Source organism: Polypterus senegalus, chromosome 8, assembly GCF_016835505.1.
Source record: "Polypterus senegalus isolate Bchr_013 chromosome 8, ASM1683550v1, whole genome shotgun sequence".
NCBI classification, from domain to species: Eukaryota; Metazoa; Chordata; class Cladistia; order Polypteriformes; family Polypteridae; genus Polypterus; species Polypterus senegalus.
The window spans coordinates 105,904,452-105,921,841 of record NC_053161.1 but is presented as its reverse complement, the minus strand read 5'-3'; the positions used below and the strand labels follow the sequence as shown (position 1 = coordinate 105,921,841).

General features: G+C 38.7%; 1 protein-coding gene across 3 annotated transcripts in view; it reads right to left on the bottom strand.

Moving 5' to 3' along the window:
- The window catches only part of itpr2 (inositol 1,4,5-trisphosphate receptor, type 2), a 583,413-nt gene that overhangs the window by 368,739 nt on the left and 197,284 nt on the right, over positions 1-17,390 (bottom strand). For all 3 annotated transcript variants that reach the window (XM_039761551.1, XM_039761550.1, XM_039761552.1), the window contains 2 exons: positions 2,197-2,341; positions 785-935 (listed from right to left, as the gene is read on the bottom strand). In XM_039761551.1, the coding sequence (XP_039617485.1) occupies positions 785-935; positions 2,197-2,341 (296 nt within the window). The remainder of the gene's footprint in view (positions 1-784; positions 936-2,196; positions 2,342-17,390) is intronic.

Below are 17,390 nucleotides of genomic sequence, written 5' to 3'. Positions count from 1 at the left end.
ATATCTTCAAAACACAGTCTTATTTCAAACAAAGTATTTATTTTGATGGCCAGAAAGCTCAATTATATGGTCTCATAGTTCTTCCAGCAGACTTCAGAGTCACCCATGTGCCTTCTGACAAACTCTAGCTGAGTGTTTTTTTTTCTCTCTCTCTTTACCACTCTTGCATAAAAGTGGAGATTGGTAATGCACTTGGGGAACAGCCACTGCAGCTTGTAACTTCAGTTATCAATGACATCTTGGTGGCCTCCCTCACTAGTATTCTTGCACAATTACTTAGTTTATGTGGAAGGCATGCTCTAGGCAGGTTTACAGCTCTGCTTTACCCTTTCAATTTCCTAATGATTGAATTAACTTTATTTCAAGGAATATACAACTTGAATATTTTCTTGCATCTATCTACTGACTTTTCAGCCACCTTTTCAGAGAGTGCCCTTTTGTCTTCATTATGTAGGTTAGGCCATGATACTAACTCAACTTAAGTTGGACATTACAGATACAGGTGCATTTATACTACCATCAATTAAAACCACTTCACTACAGACAGGTGATCCCAATTTTAACTTATTTTATGACTTCTAAAACCAATTGACTGCACCAGAGATGATTAAGGTGTGTTACATTAAAGGTGGCAAATACTTCTGCAACCAAATATTCTGTGTTATATTTGTAATTAATTTAGACCACTTTACAGAGATCTTATCAAAAACACATAATATTTCTAACTGATCTGTTTTTGTTAATATGTGGTTTATACATTTATATGTTAGCATGGTCGCCTTACCTCCATCATAAACATGAATAATGCCACCTACATTTCGATAGTCAGGACGCTGTGCAGTGTCTAGAATTTCAAGCAGCGTTCTTGTCAAATTGATCAAATCACTAAAGTTATAGAACCCAAAATAGACTAGGTTACGAGCCAAGTGAACCACCTAAAATAAAAGAAAACTGTTGTTAGTTATCTTATTTTTAATATCAAAATTCTTATTTTCTGACAAAAATGTAAAAATATTAACAATCCAAAAATGTAAAAGGATTAACAACCAAAGTGTGTCAATTTTCAAACGTTTCTGAAATTCTTCAGGCATATATTTATCAAACTTCAAACAGCATCAGTGTCACCCTAAAACAAGCTACCTGAACAGTCACATTTCATACCCACACATTGTGTAAACAAGAAAATTGAAACCATAAACACCATATTGCAAACTAACAAATAAGTATATGTTTTTGAATTTATGGTCAATTTTTAACAGCAAAATTATTTCACACTCTGACCTAACTAGCTTTTACTATACACATGGTTTTAAAATTTGTTTAAAAATGATGCGACTGTGCTTTTAAAGAAAACACTTTGCAATTTTAATTTAGGGGCAATATTCACAACAGGTATGCATTCAGGTTTTTACATTTTTTACTGTGCAAAAATAATGCATAAAATGTTTAACTGAAAGTTACACTTTGTTTTGGCTGTGAGCTTTAACCCAATGAAATATAACATGGACAAGTAAATACGAGTTCTTCTATAAATTTCACCCATAAATATTATTCCTCCTGGAGAGTCAACCTTGGGTCTTCCCCTTGTTTCTGTTTCAAGAGGTCAGAAAATAAAATTATGCAATGTTAAGAAAAGAAGCAGCCAGTAAATTAAGATAATTTTACCTAAAAATTTAAGAATAAAGTACTTAGAAAAAAGATTTAAATAAAAAAAATAAGGTAAGTTTATTTTAATCAAGTCAAACAACCTTATTAAGGCCTGAATCAAAATTTCGAACCCACTGAATAAAAATAAAACAAGAAATAAACATCTACTTAAAAAAAAAAAAACTCCATTTGTAAGATTTATTTTTTCTAATTAAAAAATCACGTATACCTTGAAACTAGAGTTGGCTGTTAGAACTCTACTATACACAAAGTACTTTTCAGATAGCAGGCACACAGTGTTTTATTTTATTATGCCATTATTCTCTTTCCTTGCAGGCACTGAAGTGTAATTCTTATATAGCTTTTAGTAGCATTTAGATCTTGACATATACTAAAAAGTTGTGCTTTCTTTTTCAGGAACACTTTTGCACCTTCAGGTTTGTATTAACATTAAAACAATCTGTTTTGCTCTAAATCACACGCTAAAACTATTTTGCAACCAGAAAAAGGCAAAGGAACCATTACTTAAAAGTAAGAATTCAAAAGTACCTCAAATGTAAGCTCATTTTTCTGTCTATCACCAAAAGGTAATGGCTGTCCCAAAACACACTTTAAGTAGTCTTCAACAAAAGCCATTGTTAAGGAAAACTTGTTCTTCATGTCATCTCGAGTTGCGTCTCTTGAGGATTCATACCTGTAACATTAATTTTAAATTAAAAAAAAATGCACAATACACCATGCTGTAATTAGAAAAATATTTCACGCAAAGGTATATGCAAGCATATGTATGCAAGGTCACAAACACACCCTTTTCTTAGAAAAATAAATTACTATGATGAAAGCAGATCTTACAGCCAAACAATTACTCTGTTCTTATTGGCCCACTGTGGTGTATCCAAAACTTCACCAACTTAATTATTCAAAGCTCCCAAAGTGCTACAAATTGCTTAAATCTGTAAATTATATGTTTCAATTGCAATCAGAGAACTATTACAAATGTTCAAAAAAAAAGCTGATGATTCAATGGAATGGATCTTGTAATTTTGGGAAAATACCATTTCCGAAAGCTGAAGTTGTTAAAAAAAAAAAGATATAAATAATGAAACTTTACATATGACAAGAACTTGATCAATGTGCTTGCCCAATTAAGTCAGCTCTGAAAAGTATTTTAATTAAAAAAAAAAAAAACAATACTAATTCATTGTAAGTGAATTGTGCAAAGAAACAAATTAACCCAGAAAACTGTTTCTTATACTGTATATCAAAAGCCCTGCCTAACTGCCTAAAGGCAATGTCACAATAGATGACTTTTCCAGAAATTATGAATAGTGTCCTTTATTTACATAATCTTAGCAAGTCTGATGCATTCTGCAATTTCATCATTAGTCATAGGGGAGGGCTCTATCTGTTATGACAGCTGACAACCAATGAATGCTCATCTGGAAGTTCAGTGTCATGTAAGTGATTCAGCAATGAGGAATAAGAAATGTAGGTATTTTAGACCTCACAAATAAAGAGAAGCTCGTCTGTCTGATTTTGCATGTTCTACATACCACAAAAGAAGAGATAAACCAAAAAAAATGTAAAAAAACGTAGTGATTGCAGTTGAATTTGAAATACCCATTAATCCTTTAGACAGCATCAGCTCTGTCATGCAGTACTTCATTGACTGTCAAAAGAATTGGCGAGCAAAATGGTGCTGGAATGTTTGTATGCAGTCGCTAAACTGGACATATCCAACAGTTTTCAGTCAAGTAAACTGACATCCAGAGACAAGAATAGTGTGGAGGACTGCCGGCTTCTTACTCCGGCCCTCACCCCCAGGCCGTCAGGAGGAGCTCTCCAGACAGCATGATCGTGCCCCGAGTTCCAGCAGGGCCTCATGGACTATGTAGTGTTTATACACAGCCCTGCTGGATACCTTGGGGGCCACATGGAGTCGCTGTAGGGGGGCTCGTGGGCTCTTATGTGCCCTATAACCGGGGAGTGCGTCACAGTCACGTGACAGGAAGGAACAACGTGTTCCCGGGTTGAAGAAAAGGACTGTTTACCTTGACAAAGAAGGAATAAGAAACTGTGGACTGATTGGGCAGGAACACCTCCGGGTCAGGGTGTATAAAAGGACTAAGGGAGCTCCCAGATGGCGAGCTAAGCTGGGTGAAAGGGTGGTAACGCGTCTGGGAGCTGGAGGACTGTTTATTAGTGATATTGTGTTTGTTTATGAGTATTGTGGAGGAGAGGGTGTTTTGTACACTGTGGCTGAAGAATAAAGTCAATTTGAAGACTTTTACCTGGTGTCTGGAGTCGTGGACAGGGGTTCAAGGGAGCGAGAGCGCCCCCTATCTACCACAACAGCAATGGTAGTTGGCAAGTGTGGCATATTCTACCACTTGAAGTCATGTAAAGTGTCACTGGCTTTATCCTTAAACATATTTACACCTCATAATATATGATAAGAGAACAAATAGCACTTACCCTAAATTTTAATGCTTATTGCTATATAAAAGAATCTGTGCTTGGCTTTCAGCTCATTCTTGTTTAATAGATATGTGAGAAAAACATGAGTAAAAACTATGTAACAGTGGCTCATAATGGTCACAATACAGCACAATACCAAACCTTGTTGAGAAGACAGCAAAAGTTATGTCTAGAAATGAATTGTGTTCAAGGGAGAAGAATTTCAGCACACAATTATTATTAAAATAAATAAATAAAAAACCAAAACACAAAACACATGCTTCATTATTGCCAGTTTTATTCTATTATGAAATTAGTTCAAACATAGATTTTTGCATGCTTTGTAAGCACAATGATGTGACTGATCATTTGTGAGCTGTAATCGTTCAAATTGTAGTGTCATAATTCAGATGTAGCAGAAGTACTATTTGACTCAGTATTTTTCTGTATACTATATTTGTATTTTTTAACAGAGGCTAATATTATCAACAGTGTGTTGTAGTGGTTAAGGCTTTGGACCTTGGACTTCAAAACCCGAGGTTATGGTTTCAAATCCTGCTAATAGCATTAAGCAAGTCACTTCATCTGCCATAGCTCCAACTCTAAAAACAAAAGATATATAACCAATTGTATCTCTAATGTCGTAAGTTGCTTTGAATAAAGGCATCAGTCAAATAACTAATAGTAGTACTATTACGTCACTGGAGCTGCTAACTCTTAAAACATGCTACACACAATTGCCCATGAGAAAATTCCTGCATTAGATCAATTTCTGCTTTTCCTAGTGATCTGGCTTTTGTTAATGGTCATTACAAAACACAATTTTAAAAGAAAATTAATTCATTTGAATTGAAACAGGTAATCATTAGGAATAATGTGAAATCTAAAATTAGGGCTGCTGTTTGATTGGAGAAATTATTTACAATTAACTGCATGGTTAACAATTTGAATCATAATTAACTGCATTTCCTTCAAGCATATTCATATTTTTCTCTAAAGCAGAAGCAACTTAGTGATTATTTCCTAATACAAAACCATTTTAATAACCAATTGTCTTGGCATATACATTATTCCAGTTAGTTTATTGAAAGTTTTGTGTAACAGAAATAACTAAATAAAGAGTGAAACACTAATCAGTCAACAGCTCAAAATAAGTATTACTATAATTACAAAAACAATTGTATATATAATTACAATGCAAATTATTCTAGCACTTTAAATGGTTCTTTCAATAATACAGTCTTTAAAATGATCTGAAGATTAAAAAAATAAGCCATCATTGATATTTTTTACTGTTAATTCAGCCAAATGGTTAAGCACAAAGGGAACACCAAAAACACAAACCACAATGCTTATTTTATTGCAAGACACCAGAACTACCACTGCACCACCTTGCTCTCATTATTCTGACATTATTGGTGGAAAAAAAAAACACATTATTCTGGCACCTAATTAGTGTCACAATACCTATATCTGGTAACACTGTTTTGCCCTCCGTAGAGATCAGTGAAAGGCTGCTTTCAAAGTCACCCAAAACTCTAGTTATATCATGCACATTCAAATAAGGCATCAAGAGTTTACCATTTGAGCAAAGTCATCAAATTTGTACGCTTCACTATCACTAGAACTGGAATTTACTGTATAATACAGACAACAGCCATTTCTGAAGAACTCTCATTAATGTAAGAAACCATTTTCTTCTTTATGCATATCATGTTCTGACAGTCCATATTTCACAATCTACCGGGTAAGGGAATCCATTCCCGGACGGGTTTATCCATTCCCGGGCTCCCGGAGATGACACAGTGCATGGGCATCTCACATGAACGGTTTTAGAACGACTGACACTTATTTTTAATAAAACTACTGCAATATGTTGACACCAATAAAAGACTAACCTTATCTACAAGCAGTTCATGCTGTCATATAAGTACATGTATCTAGTTCAGGGGTGCCCAATGTGTCGATCGCGAACGACCATTAGATCGCAAAGGTAGTGCAATCACATTGAATTCAAAAAAATTATTTTTTTTAAATGTTAGTCCATCATATATCCTCCCAATGGCATTTGCCACTTGATTGACATACAGGGCAGCAAGTCTGAGATCTCTTTTCTTCTAACACACTGGTCATCCCGCACGCACAATCAAACACTCAAACTACTGTGAAACTCCGGCTGTGATCTAGTTAGCCTTCCAATTTATATCGACTAAAGAAGGGATTTAAAAAAAAATTTGTTTGGCGAGGGTATGGGCTGGATGAGGAATTGGATTCTCGCAATGTCACAATCAAAAGTGCGTTTGTCTGATCTGTCAATCTATCATTGCTATTCCAAAGAAGGAAAATGTAGAAAGGCACTTTTGAAACTGTTCATAAAAACTATGAAACTGACTTCCTTCCGAACAGCGATCTGAGAAAGAGAAAGGAGAAGGAACTAAAATCGCATTTAAATCGGACAGCCATCATTTTTCACTCGGCTGAATTCAAAAGCTCCTTGACTGCATTATTCGGCTCTACTTATTTATGCGAGTCAGCCATTTTCCACATGAAGATTATTAAATACAAATACTGTAGTGACCATAAACGTATTGAATTGTTATTGTGCCATAAAGGTTATTCAGTTATGCAAGGTACGACAACATATATTTTATGTATAAGTATACTCATATATATATATATATATATATATATATATATATACACACACACACATACATATACACATACACAGTATATACACACAATCAATCATTTTTAATGTAGGTAGATCATTTCGACCTGGTCATTTTAAAAGTAGCTCACAAGCCGAAAAACTGTAGGCACCCCTGATCTAGTTAGTTGCGGTAATAAGAGCATAGGCAGCACAACGTGTTCAGCGTGCGGTCGTCCAGGCAAGAGCGTACTTCGTGCAGAGTATGCCAGCCACTGAGAAAGCACACTCTGCCTCCACTGAAATAGGCAGCAGTCATCAGATACAGATACACTTGTTCTAAACAAAGCCAGCTCACTTGCCGTTGCTCTGAAACACCGACATTTCATCTTTTACTGATGCATCCAGTTTCTTGTCCTCATTCTGTGATGGCAAGTTTCTTGGCACAGATAATGCGGATACAAAGACTGACGCAGTGCAATTTCAAGTTGCCGTTCAAAGCTGTTGTCTGACAGACGTCAATGAAGTCTTCAGTTTTCAACTATAACTCTTATTTCTTGATTGATTTTTACACTTTTACACGCTATATGCTTCCCAGGAATAACAGCACTTTCATTCCCGGGAATGCAGGAATGAAAACTGTCCGTGAATCCCGGTAATCGGGAGCCCGGGAATGGATTCCCTACACCGAGTCAATAGCTGATGTATATTGGAGGTAAGTAAACTTGGGAAAGGTGGCGTGCATGTGTTCTCTGGATTAATGGTTATGAAATTAAAGAGGACATGGTTGGCCAGCTTACAGGCAGGAATTCAGAAGTATACTGAGACGCCAGAAACTGTTAAATGTAGTTTCTCTAACCCTGTACAAGTTAAGCAAGGTTACATTACTGGATTTAATCAACAAATTTTGAGGTTGCATTAAAAACATTAGTCAAAGGAATTTTAAAATGACAATCATTAATTAATAGCCATGATTAACATTATTAGAGGTTTATAATTGTCATTTCTTTACATCATTTACTCAAGTATTTCTTCTCATGTTTTTAACACAAGAATCCCTAAAGCCTATTAAAATGTATGTAATTCCAGCCACCTTAAATTCCCTTACACCTTGTCATCACCGTTTTCGCTTGCACACTCATCCCCAACCGAGGCAGCTGAAGTCAAGTCAGATGCAAAATTCTTAAGAGTTTATCTTTATTAATGGGCTTGGGGGCATTGTATGAAATACCCCTTGGTAATTGGGGAAGCCCCATTGGCTGAACACTTAAAACCTGTTGAACACAAAGAAAAATAGATATAATGTTATCAGTTAAGAAATGCATACCTTAGGCATATGAATTGCACTGCATACGAATATGCTGTCTGCAAACAAAAAACACCCCAGCACCATGCGGGCATATGGCATTATGACATGATCGCATTCAAACTCTGTTAAACACTACTGTAATTTCACTGCGACAAATATTTTCCCTAAAGACTGAACGAAACCTCTTTTTAAAATCAAGGAGAGATGTTCTGTCAGTCCTTATGCATTCCTTATAACAGAAGGGAATTGTAGCACTACTACAGGATCACTTGCCCGTTTTTATGGAGGACAAAGAACACCTCCAATTTGATATGAACTGGAAACAAGATGCAAACAGTTTATGCTTGTATCACTTTTTCAGAAACCGTTATATTCTTTTAGTCACTGAAATATTGCTGAATACAGGCAAGGGCTTATGCCTGCATGGAGTTCCCATTTAGTCTTTGCTGCCACTCAAACATCTCACCCAGCCAACACCAAAGCATTCAGACAGCAGTCTTTCAGTTTCAGTCGTTCCTATAAACAGACTTCTACAGTCTACTTTAAATTTTCTTGTAATTTGCCCTGAGTGATTTAAGAGATTACTCACCACAACATAAAAAACTACCTGATATTTATATTTTTTCATCATAGCAATGGGGGCAAACCCAGCCACAGGGGATGCACAAACCAGTGTGTTTTTCGTGTCGGTTCCAAGCCCGAATAAATGGGGAGGGTTACGTCAGGATGTGTATCCGGTGTAAAATTTGGTCAAATCAATAGGTGGACAACAACACAAATTTCTATACTAAATTGGTCGAGCCTAGGGTTAACGACGACTGCCACCAGTACTGTTAGCCAACAGGGTGCTAGCAGAAATTGGGCTACTGTTGGCTGAAGAAGAAGAAGAATAAGAAGGAGATGAAGACGAGGAAGGTAAAGAGAGTGGAACTGAGGGTAGGAACTTTGAATGTTGGCAGTATGACTGGTATGGGGAGAGAGTTAGCAGATATGATGGACAGAAGGAAGGTTGATATATTGTGCGTGCAACAGACAAAATGGAAGGCGAGTAAGGCCACGTGGATCAGAGGTGGATTCAAATTGTTTTATCATGGTGTGGATAGGAGGAGAAATGGAGTAGTGGTTACTCTGAAGGAATAGTATGTCAGGAGTGTTTTGGAGGTGAAAAAAGAGTGTCAGAAAGAGTAATGATTATGAAGCTGGAATTGGAGGTGTGATGATGATGTTCGTGCATATGCCCCGCAAGTTGGGTGTGCAATGGATGAGAAAGAAGATTTTTGGAGTGAGTTGGATAAAGTGATGAACAGTGTACCTAAGGGACAGAAAGTGGTGATTGGAGCAGATTTCAATGGACATATTGGTGAAGGGAACAGAGAAGACGAGGAGGTGATGGGTAGGTATAGTATCAAGGAGAGGAATGAAGAAGGTCAGTGGATAGTGGATTTTGCCAAAAGGATGGACATGGCTGTGGTGAATACGAATTTTAAGAAGAGGGAGGAACATAGGGTTACGTACAAGAGTGGAGGAAGATGCACACAGGTAGATTACATCCTATGCGAAAGAGTCAATCTGAAGGAGATTAAAGACTGCAAAGTGGTGACAGGGGAAAGTATAGTTAAGCAGCATAGGATGGTGGTCTGTAGGATGACGCTGGAGATCAAGAAGGTGAACAAAGTGAGGGCAGAGGCAAGAATCAAATGGTGGAAGTTGAAAAAGGAAGACTGTGAGACAGGCACTGGGTGGTAGTGAAGACAGTTTGGTAATTACAACAGATGTAGTAAGGGTGACAGCAAGAATGGTACTTGGTGTGGCATCTGGACAGAAGGAGGAGGAAAAGGAAACCTGGTGGTGGAATAGGGAAGTACAAGAGAGTATACAGACGAAAATGATGGCAAAGAAGAAGTGGGATAGTCAGAGAGATGCAGAAAGTAGACAAGAGTACAAGGAGATAGGGTGCAAGGTGAAAAGAAAAGGCATATGATGAGTTCAATGAAAGGTTGGACACTAAGGAGGGAGAAAGGGACCTATACTGATTGGCTAGACAGAGGGATTCGGCTGGGAAAGATGTGCAGCAGGTTAAGGTAATAAAGGATAAAGATGGAAATGTACTCACAAGCGAGGAGTGTGTTGAGCAGATGGACAGAGTACTTTGAGAGGCTGATGAATGAAAAAAATGAGAGAGAGAAGAGGTTGGATGATGTGGAGACAGTGAATCAGGAAGTGCAACGGATTAACAAGGAGGAAGTAAGGACCGCTATGAAGAGGATGAAGAATGGAAAAGCCGTTGATCCAGATGACATACCTGTGGAAGCATGGAGGTGTTTAGGAGAGATGGCAGTGGAGTTTTTAACTACAATGTTTAAAGGAATCTTGGAAAGTGCCAAGAAAGAGCACCACAGATGCGATGTTTGATCTGAGGGTGTTGATGGAGAAGTATAGAGAAGGCCAGAAGGAGTTGCATTGCGTCTTTGTGGACCTGGAGAAAGCATATGACAGGGTACCTAGAGAGGAGTTGTGGTATTGTATGAGGAAGTCGGGAGTGGCAGAGAATTACGTAAGAGTTGTACAGGATATGTACGAGGGAAGTGTGACCATGGTGAGGTCTGCAGTAAGAGTGACGGATGCATTCAAGGTGGAGGTGGGATTACATCAGGGAATGGCTCAGAGCCCTTTCTTATTTGCAATGGTGATGGACAGGTTTACAGACAAGATTAGCCAGGAATCCTCGTGGACTATCATGTTTGCTGATGACATTGTGATCTGTAGTGATAGTAGGGAGCAGGTTGAGGAGACCCTGTAATGGTGGAGATATGCTCTGGAGAGGAGAGAAATGAAGGTCAGCAGGAACAAGACAGAATATATGTGTGTGAATGAGAGTGAGGTCAGTGGAATGGTGAGGATGCAAAGAGTAGAGTGGCGAAGGTGGATGAATTTAAATACTTGGGATCAACAGTACAGAGTAATGGGAATTGTGGAAGAGAGGTGAAAAACAGGGTGCAGGCAGGGTGGAATGGTGGAGAAGAGTGTAAGGAGTGATTTGTGACAGATGGATATCAGCAAGAGTGAAAGGGATGGTCTACAGGACAGTAGTGAGACCAGCTATGTTATATGGGTTGGAGACGGTGGCACTGACCAGAAAGCAGGACACAGAGATGGAGCTAGCAGAGTTAAACATTGTAAGATTTGCACTGGGTGTGACGAGGATGGATAGATTTAAAAATAAGTACATTAGAGGGTCAGCTCAAGTTGGACGGTTGGGAAACAAAGTCAGAGAGGCGAGATTGCGTTGGTTTGGACATGTGCAGAGGAGAGATGCTGAGTATATTGGAAGAAGGATGCGAAGGATAGAGCTGCCAGGCAAAAGAAAAAAGAGGAAGACCTAAGAGAAGGTGTATGGATGTGGTGAGAGAGGACATGCAGGTGATGGGTGTAACAGAACAAGATGCAGATGACAGAAAGATATGGAAGATGATACGCTATGGCAACCCCTAACGAGAGCAGCCGAAAGAAAAAGATGAAGAGTTAGCAATGGGGGCAGAGAGGAGGAGGGACTCCTAGAAAAAAGTTGGAGGGTTCAACTTCACATTTGACTGTGATAAAATGCACAAATGAGCAAGGACCTGAATTGTTGGAGCAGGAAAGTATCAGTATCAAAGTAAAAATTTTTAATATTGATCCAACATGTGTGTGTCTGTGTGTTCCTTCCCAACAATACTGAATGATGGACTGGACCCAACCCTGGAGAAAACATTAGCCCATCCTCTAGCACACACTTAAGACTGAAATAATTATACTCCCCAGTCAACTACCTCTGTACATCTTCTGGATTTGATAAGTTCCGACATCAAATTTTGTCAGATTTTTAGGTTCTTGACTCAATACGCACTGCACTCTCAGTAAAGAGTTTATACATTATCCCTGCAAACCTACAGCCAGACTCTGCCCGCCCTAACCACAGAAAGTGTACTTAGAAAGCAGTTCTTATTTGCACAGTTGCCAGCACCTTGGCCATCCTGCTCTATGCTGATCATTACAATTTTTTGCACATTAAGGTTTTTAGTCCAGGGTTGCTGTGGTACACATGTTGGGAGACAATATCCTACATAAATGTGTGTGATTATCGTGTTTTGGTGTGTCTGTCCATTGCTTGCGCTCTGTGGCTTGTGCAGGTCTGTGTGACTTCTATTTGTAAGGCCTTCTAAACACTAAAAACATATCTAAAAACATATCTTGAAAATATTCTCTAAGGAGTGTAAAGGTGAAGACTGTTTCACATAGAAGTGTGGAAGAGTAAAAGTGAGTTTGCTGATCTCATCAAGCATGAACTTGTTTTAAACCTATAAAAGTAGTTATACTTTATAATTTATACAGAGAATTTAAAAAAAAAATGCAGTTGGCCAAGGGTCCTTAAATGTGAGAAACAAATTATACCAATACAGCGAGTATGTGTACATAATTCCCGATATGGTCATAGACAAGTTCCACCACAAGCAGGTGACACAAATACAAGAATGAACATGCTTAATTTGAATCATAGCTCTCTACTCCAGCTTGTGGATGGAAAAGAAATTGCAATGCAAGCAAAGAAAAGTAATCCTTAATCCTGCTGTCACTGCATACTATTTGACACAACATCACTGAGCAAGCTTTAATGCAATCAACATTGTATATATTTCAACTAGCCTGCAACCACCTGTATATTACTAGGAATGGGCTACAGTAAGTAGTCATCTCAATGTATTACCACTCTAACTAAAACAAGTGGAGTAAATGATCCAGTAGACAAATGAGATCTCTTTAAGGAAGAAACAGAGAGAAAAAAGAAATGATCAATAGCAATTAATAACAGGAGACACCATATGTAATTCTAGACAGAAAATGATGAGGTAGCACCAACAGACTTGGCAAGTATGAAATAAGAAACTTAAAAACAGTCCTTAATAGTCAATACTAAATTTGAAATCTTGTGTAACAGGATGTTGTCCGTCCATCCATCCATTTTCCAACCCGCTGAATCCGAATACAGGGTCACGGGGGTCTGCTGGAGCCAATCCCAGCCAACACAGGGCACAAGGCAGGAACCAATCCTGGGCAGGGTGCCAACCCACCACAGGACACACACACACACACACAAACACACCCACACACACACCAAGCACACACCAGGGCCAATTTAGAATCGCCAATCCACCTAACCTGCATGTCTTTGGATTGTGGGAGGAAACCGGAGCGCCCGGAGGAAACCCACGCAGACACGGGAGAACATGCAAACTCCACGCAGGGAGGACCCGGGAAGCGAACCCGGGTCTCCTAACTGCGAGGCAGCAGCGCTACCACTGCGCCACCGTGCCGCCCCACAGGATGTTGTGCTCATCAGTATCAAAATCTGGACCCAAATCTAAAGCAGGGGTGACTCATTTGGAGATATGGACCACATTGTTCAAAAAACTTACATAACAGGGTCAAGATCATTACCTTGCAAAATCTAATTAAATGTCACTGAATACATACCAAAGTATAATCATCTGAGCTGGATGCTAATATGAATATAATACTGTATCACTTTGTACTACTAAACTTTATTTTTCTAAACATATTGCTAAAATCCCTTGAGCGGTGTAGAAGAAAACTTTAGTGCTTTTCCCTTAATGGGAGTGATAGCATACTTTATTGTAGCAGAATACCCTGTAGGGCTCGCAAAATTTCAAAATCCCTGGTAGCCCTTCGGGCAGGCACTCTTCAGTTTTTGGTATGTTTAAGTTTGCTGCGAGAGATTTCACTTGTCACATTTGAATAGTAAGCTAATGAGTAATAAGATGATGTCAGAGGAATTTCTTTCTTTTTTACCTGGTGCTGCGTTGACATCAAGTACCAGAAGACGTGAGCTTATTCACTGCGAGCAGGAACACAAAGGTGGCCAGTTCCTGTGTGCTGTAACAAGCTTGACCTGGCAACGATTAACGCACATGTACTGTGCAAGGCATGTATGGGGTCCACTGAGAAAAGAAGAGTGTTTATGGCTCACCTTGCAGAGGAACTTCGTCGTCGCAGCTTACTAGAAAAGGCGATGGAAAAAGAAAAGGAGGATGCAACACTGAAAAGCTTCTGTTCCAAAACAGCCACTTTCCACAGGAAAGTAAACTGAGTCAATGTCAGGTGGCCTTTCAATGTAATAGGAACCAAAGCATAAAGAGAAATGTGCACATTGCAACAGGTACACGTTGTAAATGTAGGAAGGACGGTCTTTGTGTGTGTGTGTGAACTGTTAACATTTGAATATGACGATTGCATATAGCGCTGAACTGACCTCTCTGTACTATTCTTTCCTCTGCATGTCCTGGAGTACAAAAGAAACAGCATCATACAGCTATAAGTGGGGACTGGCAAGATCGGGGGGCATCGGAAAAACACGCCGTCACTGATTACAAAATGTTGACAAAATGTTATGCGAATGAATATGAATAACATGAATAATGTTGCATCCGTGCCACAATGTTTTCCGAAATGTACTATACAGGTCATAAAATGAGTTATTCCAAATATATATACTGTCACAACCGGATGGAGGTGGTACCCAGCCGGGACGATTGAGAAGACAGGAGGAGGGCTGGTGCCTCCTCCAGACCTCGAGGGGGCAACCGCCCTGGAGGCCTCGGGTAAAGAGCTGGGAAGCTCGACCCTGTAGGGACCTGGGGCCTCATGTATAAACGGTGCGTAAAACTCTTCCACGTTCAAATCGCGATGTATAAAACCTACACTTGGCGTAAATCCACACACTTTTCCACGGTACCTCATACCTTGTTGTACGCAAGTTCTCCGCTCGGTTTTGCAGACTGGCGGCACCCAGCGTCAAAGCAGTGCTACTGTTCCTGTGTGGTTACACCTTATTTTCCTGATGCGGCTTTATAAATACACCGAAACTAACCGCATATTGTTTATTAGTGTAATGCATCTGATTGTAATTAACTTGTAACAATATAATGGTAGAGGGAACAGCCATAGTATTCCAAATACCATAACTGCTTTAGCGTTGTTACTCTCACTTCTTCTTCTTCTTTCAGCTCCTCTTGTTAGGAGTTGCCACAGCGGATCATCTTTTTCAATATTTCTCTCACTGCACCACTCAGAGTATTTATATCACTGTATCTGAGTGTGAATCACAGCAGCAGCTGATCGGAAAGGGAATTATCGGTATACAGCTTCAAGGACACGCTGTCTCAGCCACTGCAAAATGTTTTAAAGCCTTTCCTGTACGGACCTCGCGGTTCAGAAACAGAAACGATATCATTTATAAAGTGAAATTCAGCAAAATATGTTTATTAAATTATACAGATAAAAGTTTAACTTCATTTAAATAATCTATATTCTTCACTGGGAGTGTCGTTAAGGATAGAATAATTAAACATGTACTATGAAGATATTTCAATGTTCTTTAAACGTTTTGAAGAATCGGCGCTAAGCTTACAGATGGCTAAACGTTTTGAAGAATCGGCGCTAAGCTTACAGATGGCTTAACGTCTATTACAGAGCTGATTGTATGGCGATCGGTTACTTGGGGAAAGAAAAGCACTGACTGCAGTGACGGCTACGCCAATATATATTGAATATAAAACAGAAAGAGAAAATAACAACACAGCTAAAAACACAGCAACAAATTTCGGCAAAAGTTAAATGCTTGTGTCATGAGCACGACGCGGCTATGCAGCCATCCACTGTGCATAAGCTACCTTACTGACGGGCGGGCGACGGAGCCACCGATTCTTCCTCTGCCCAGTGCTACCACAAGCCTAGAGCCGCCCCTGATTGTACTGCTGCAATAAATTTTTTCATCGAAGTGAAACACATGTTTAATAACGTGCTTTAACTCCTATCATCATGAAAATGATATCACGTATACATTTCAGTATTTTAGTTATTCAGAGAACTGTAATATTACGAATGTAATTGATTCTGTGTCCAGTTGGAGGAAGAGAGCCGGTTTAAAAAGCAAGTAGTGATTCACACACATAGAGCACATAGAAGATCAAATACAAAACAAAGCATTTAACGTGCTACTTTAATTACGATGTGATTTGAGAAACTGGTTAATTAAACGATTTTAAGATGAAGTTTATGATGTTCTACTTTAATGACAAAATAAACTACGTGATTAAAGTGGAAATGTCGAGATTGAAGTTGACATTTCGTGCTTTTTCCTCACTGTGTGCCTTTTTTCTCTCTACCCTAATAAGCTTTCATATGACACTCAGACAGTGGGCTTACAACTCAGCTTTTCACGGCGACTTTGATATGTGACTTCTTTTTTATTTCCGGCACTGTGCGATTTGTGAATGTGAGCTTTCAAGTTTCTCCAACACGCTATGTCACTCGATCAACTTCATTTTGTTGATTATACCACGGTTTATTTGAACAAATAGTATGTTTTTCCTTTGTATATACTCTGTCTTTGTCCTGTGCTTTTTCACACAGGTGCCATTCTTCTGTTTCTGCTTAAAGTGCTGAAATACACTTAAATAAACTTGTCTTTTTGCAAACCTTTGCAAAATGCATTTTGCATTAGTCCGTGCAACATCTAATCTTTCATATCAAATCCAATTCCAGACAACCAACTTTAGAACTAGCTTATTTGTAACATAAACAGCAAACATCTAATTATTGGCATCACTGTTCTAAATGTACACATGTGATCAGCTGATCAAACTAGGGCTTGCTTGACTGTTTTTACCATTTGCTAAAAAAACAAAAAAAACAAAACATGACCTTCCTGTTTGAAAGTGAGGACTGGCTGGGCTACTAGCCTTGGAAATACAGCAGGTATTGTTTTTTCCTCCATTACGATGACACTGGTGATGCCATAGCTGTATTTCTGGCATATCCTATTAATATTTGCCTTAAGAAAATACCTCCAGATAGACAATGTTTTTAGAAGTCTTCAGCCTTGCCCTTCTATGCTGAGGTGTTTCACTTGCACATTGCTATACTGTGGGAATTGCTTTGTTTTGACATTGTGTCCCTTCATCTTTGTCATTATAACAACGTCGTTGCTGCACACAGGTCTTTCGTAGCAAGCGCTGAAAAAATTATAAAGTACACACATTCACCATTTAGTGGCTGTGGGTAAGCGTGAGCAGAGCAGACTGCTCCATACACACACAAGTCTGAATCATTTTTATGTGTCTATTGTTATTTATTCATTATTATTCTTAGCTAATTTTAATTTGCTTTTTTTGTTTTAAAACCATTTGTTTGACCCATTGTTAAGCACTTTGAGCTACATCCAGTGTTTAAAAATGTGGTGTAGAAATAATTCCCATGTGTATTTCCTAA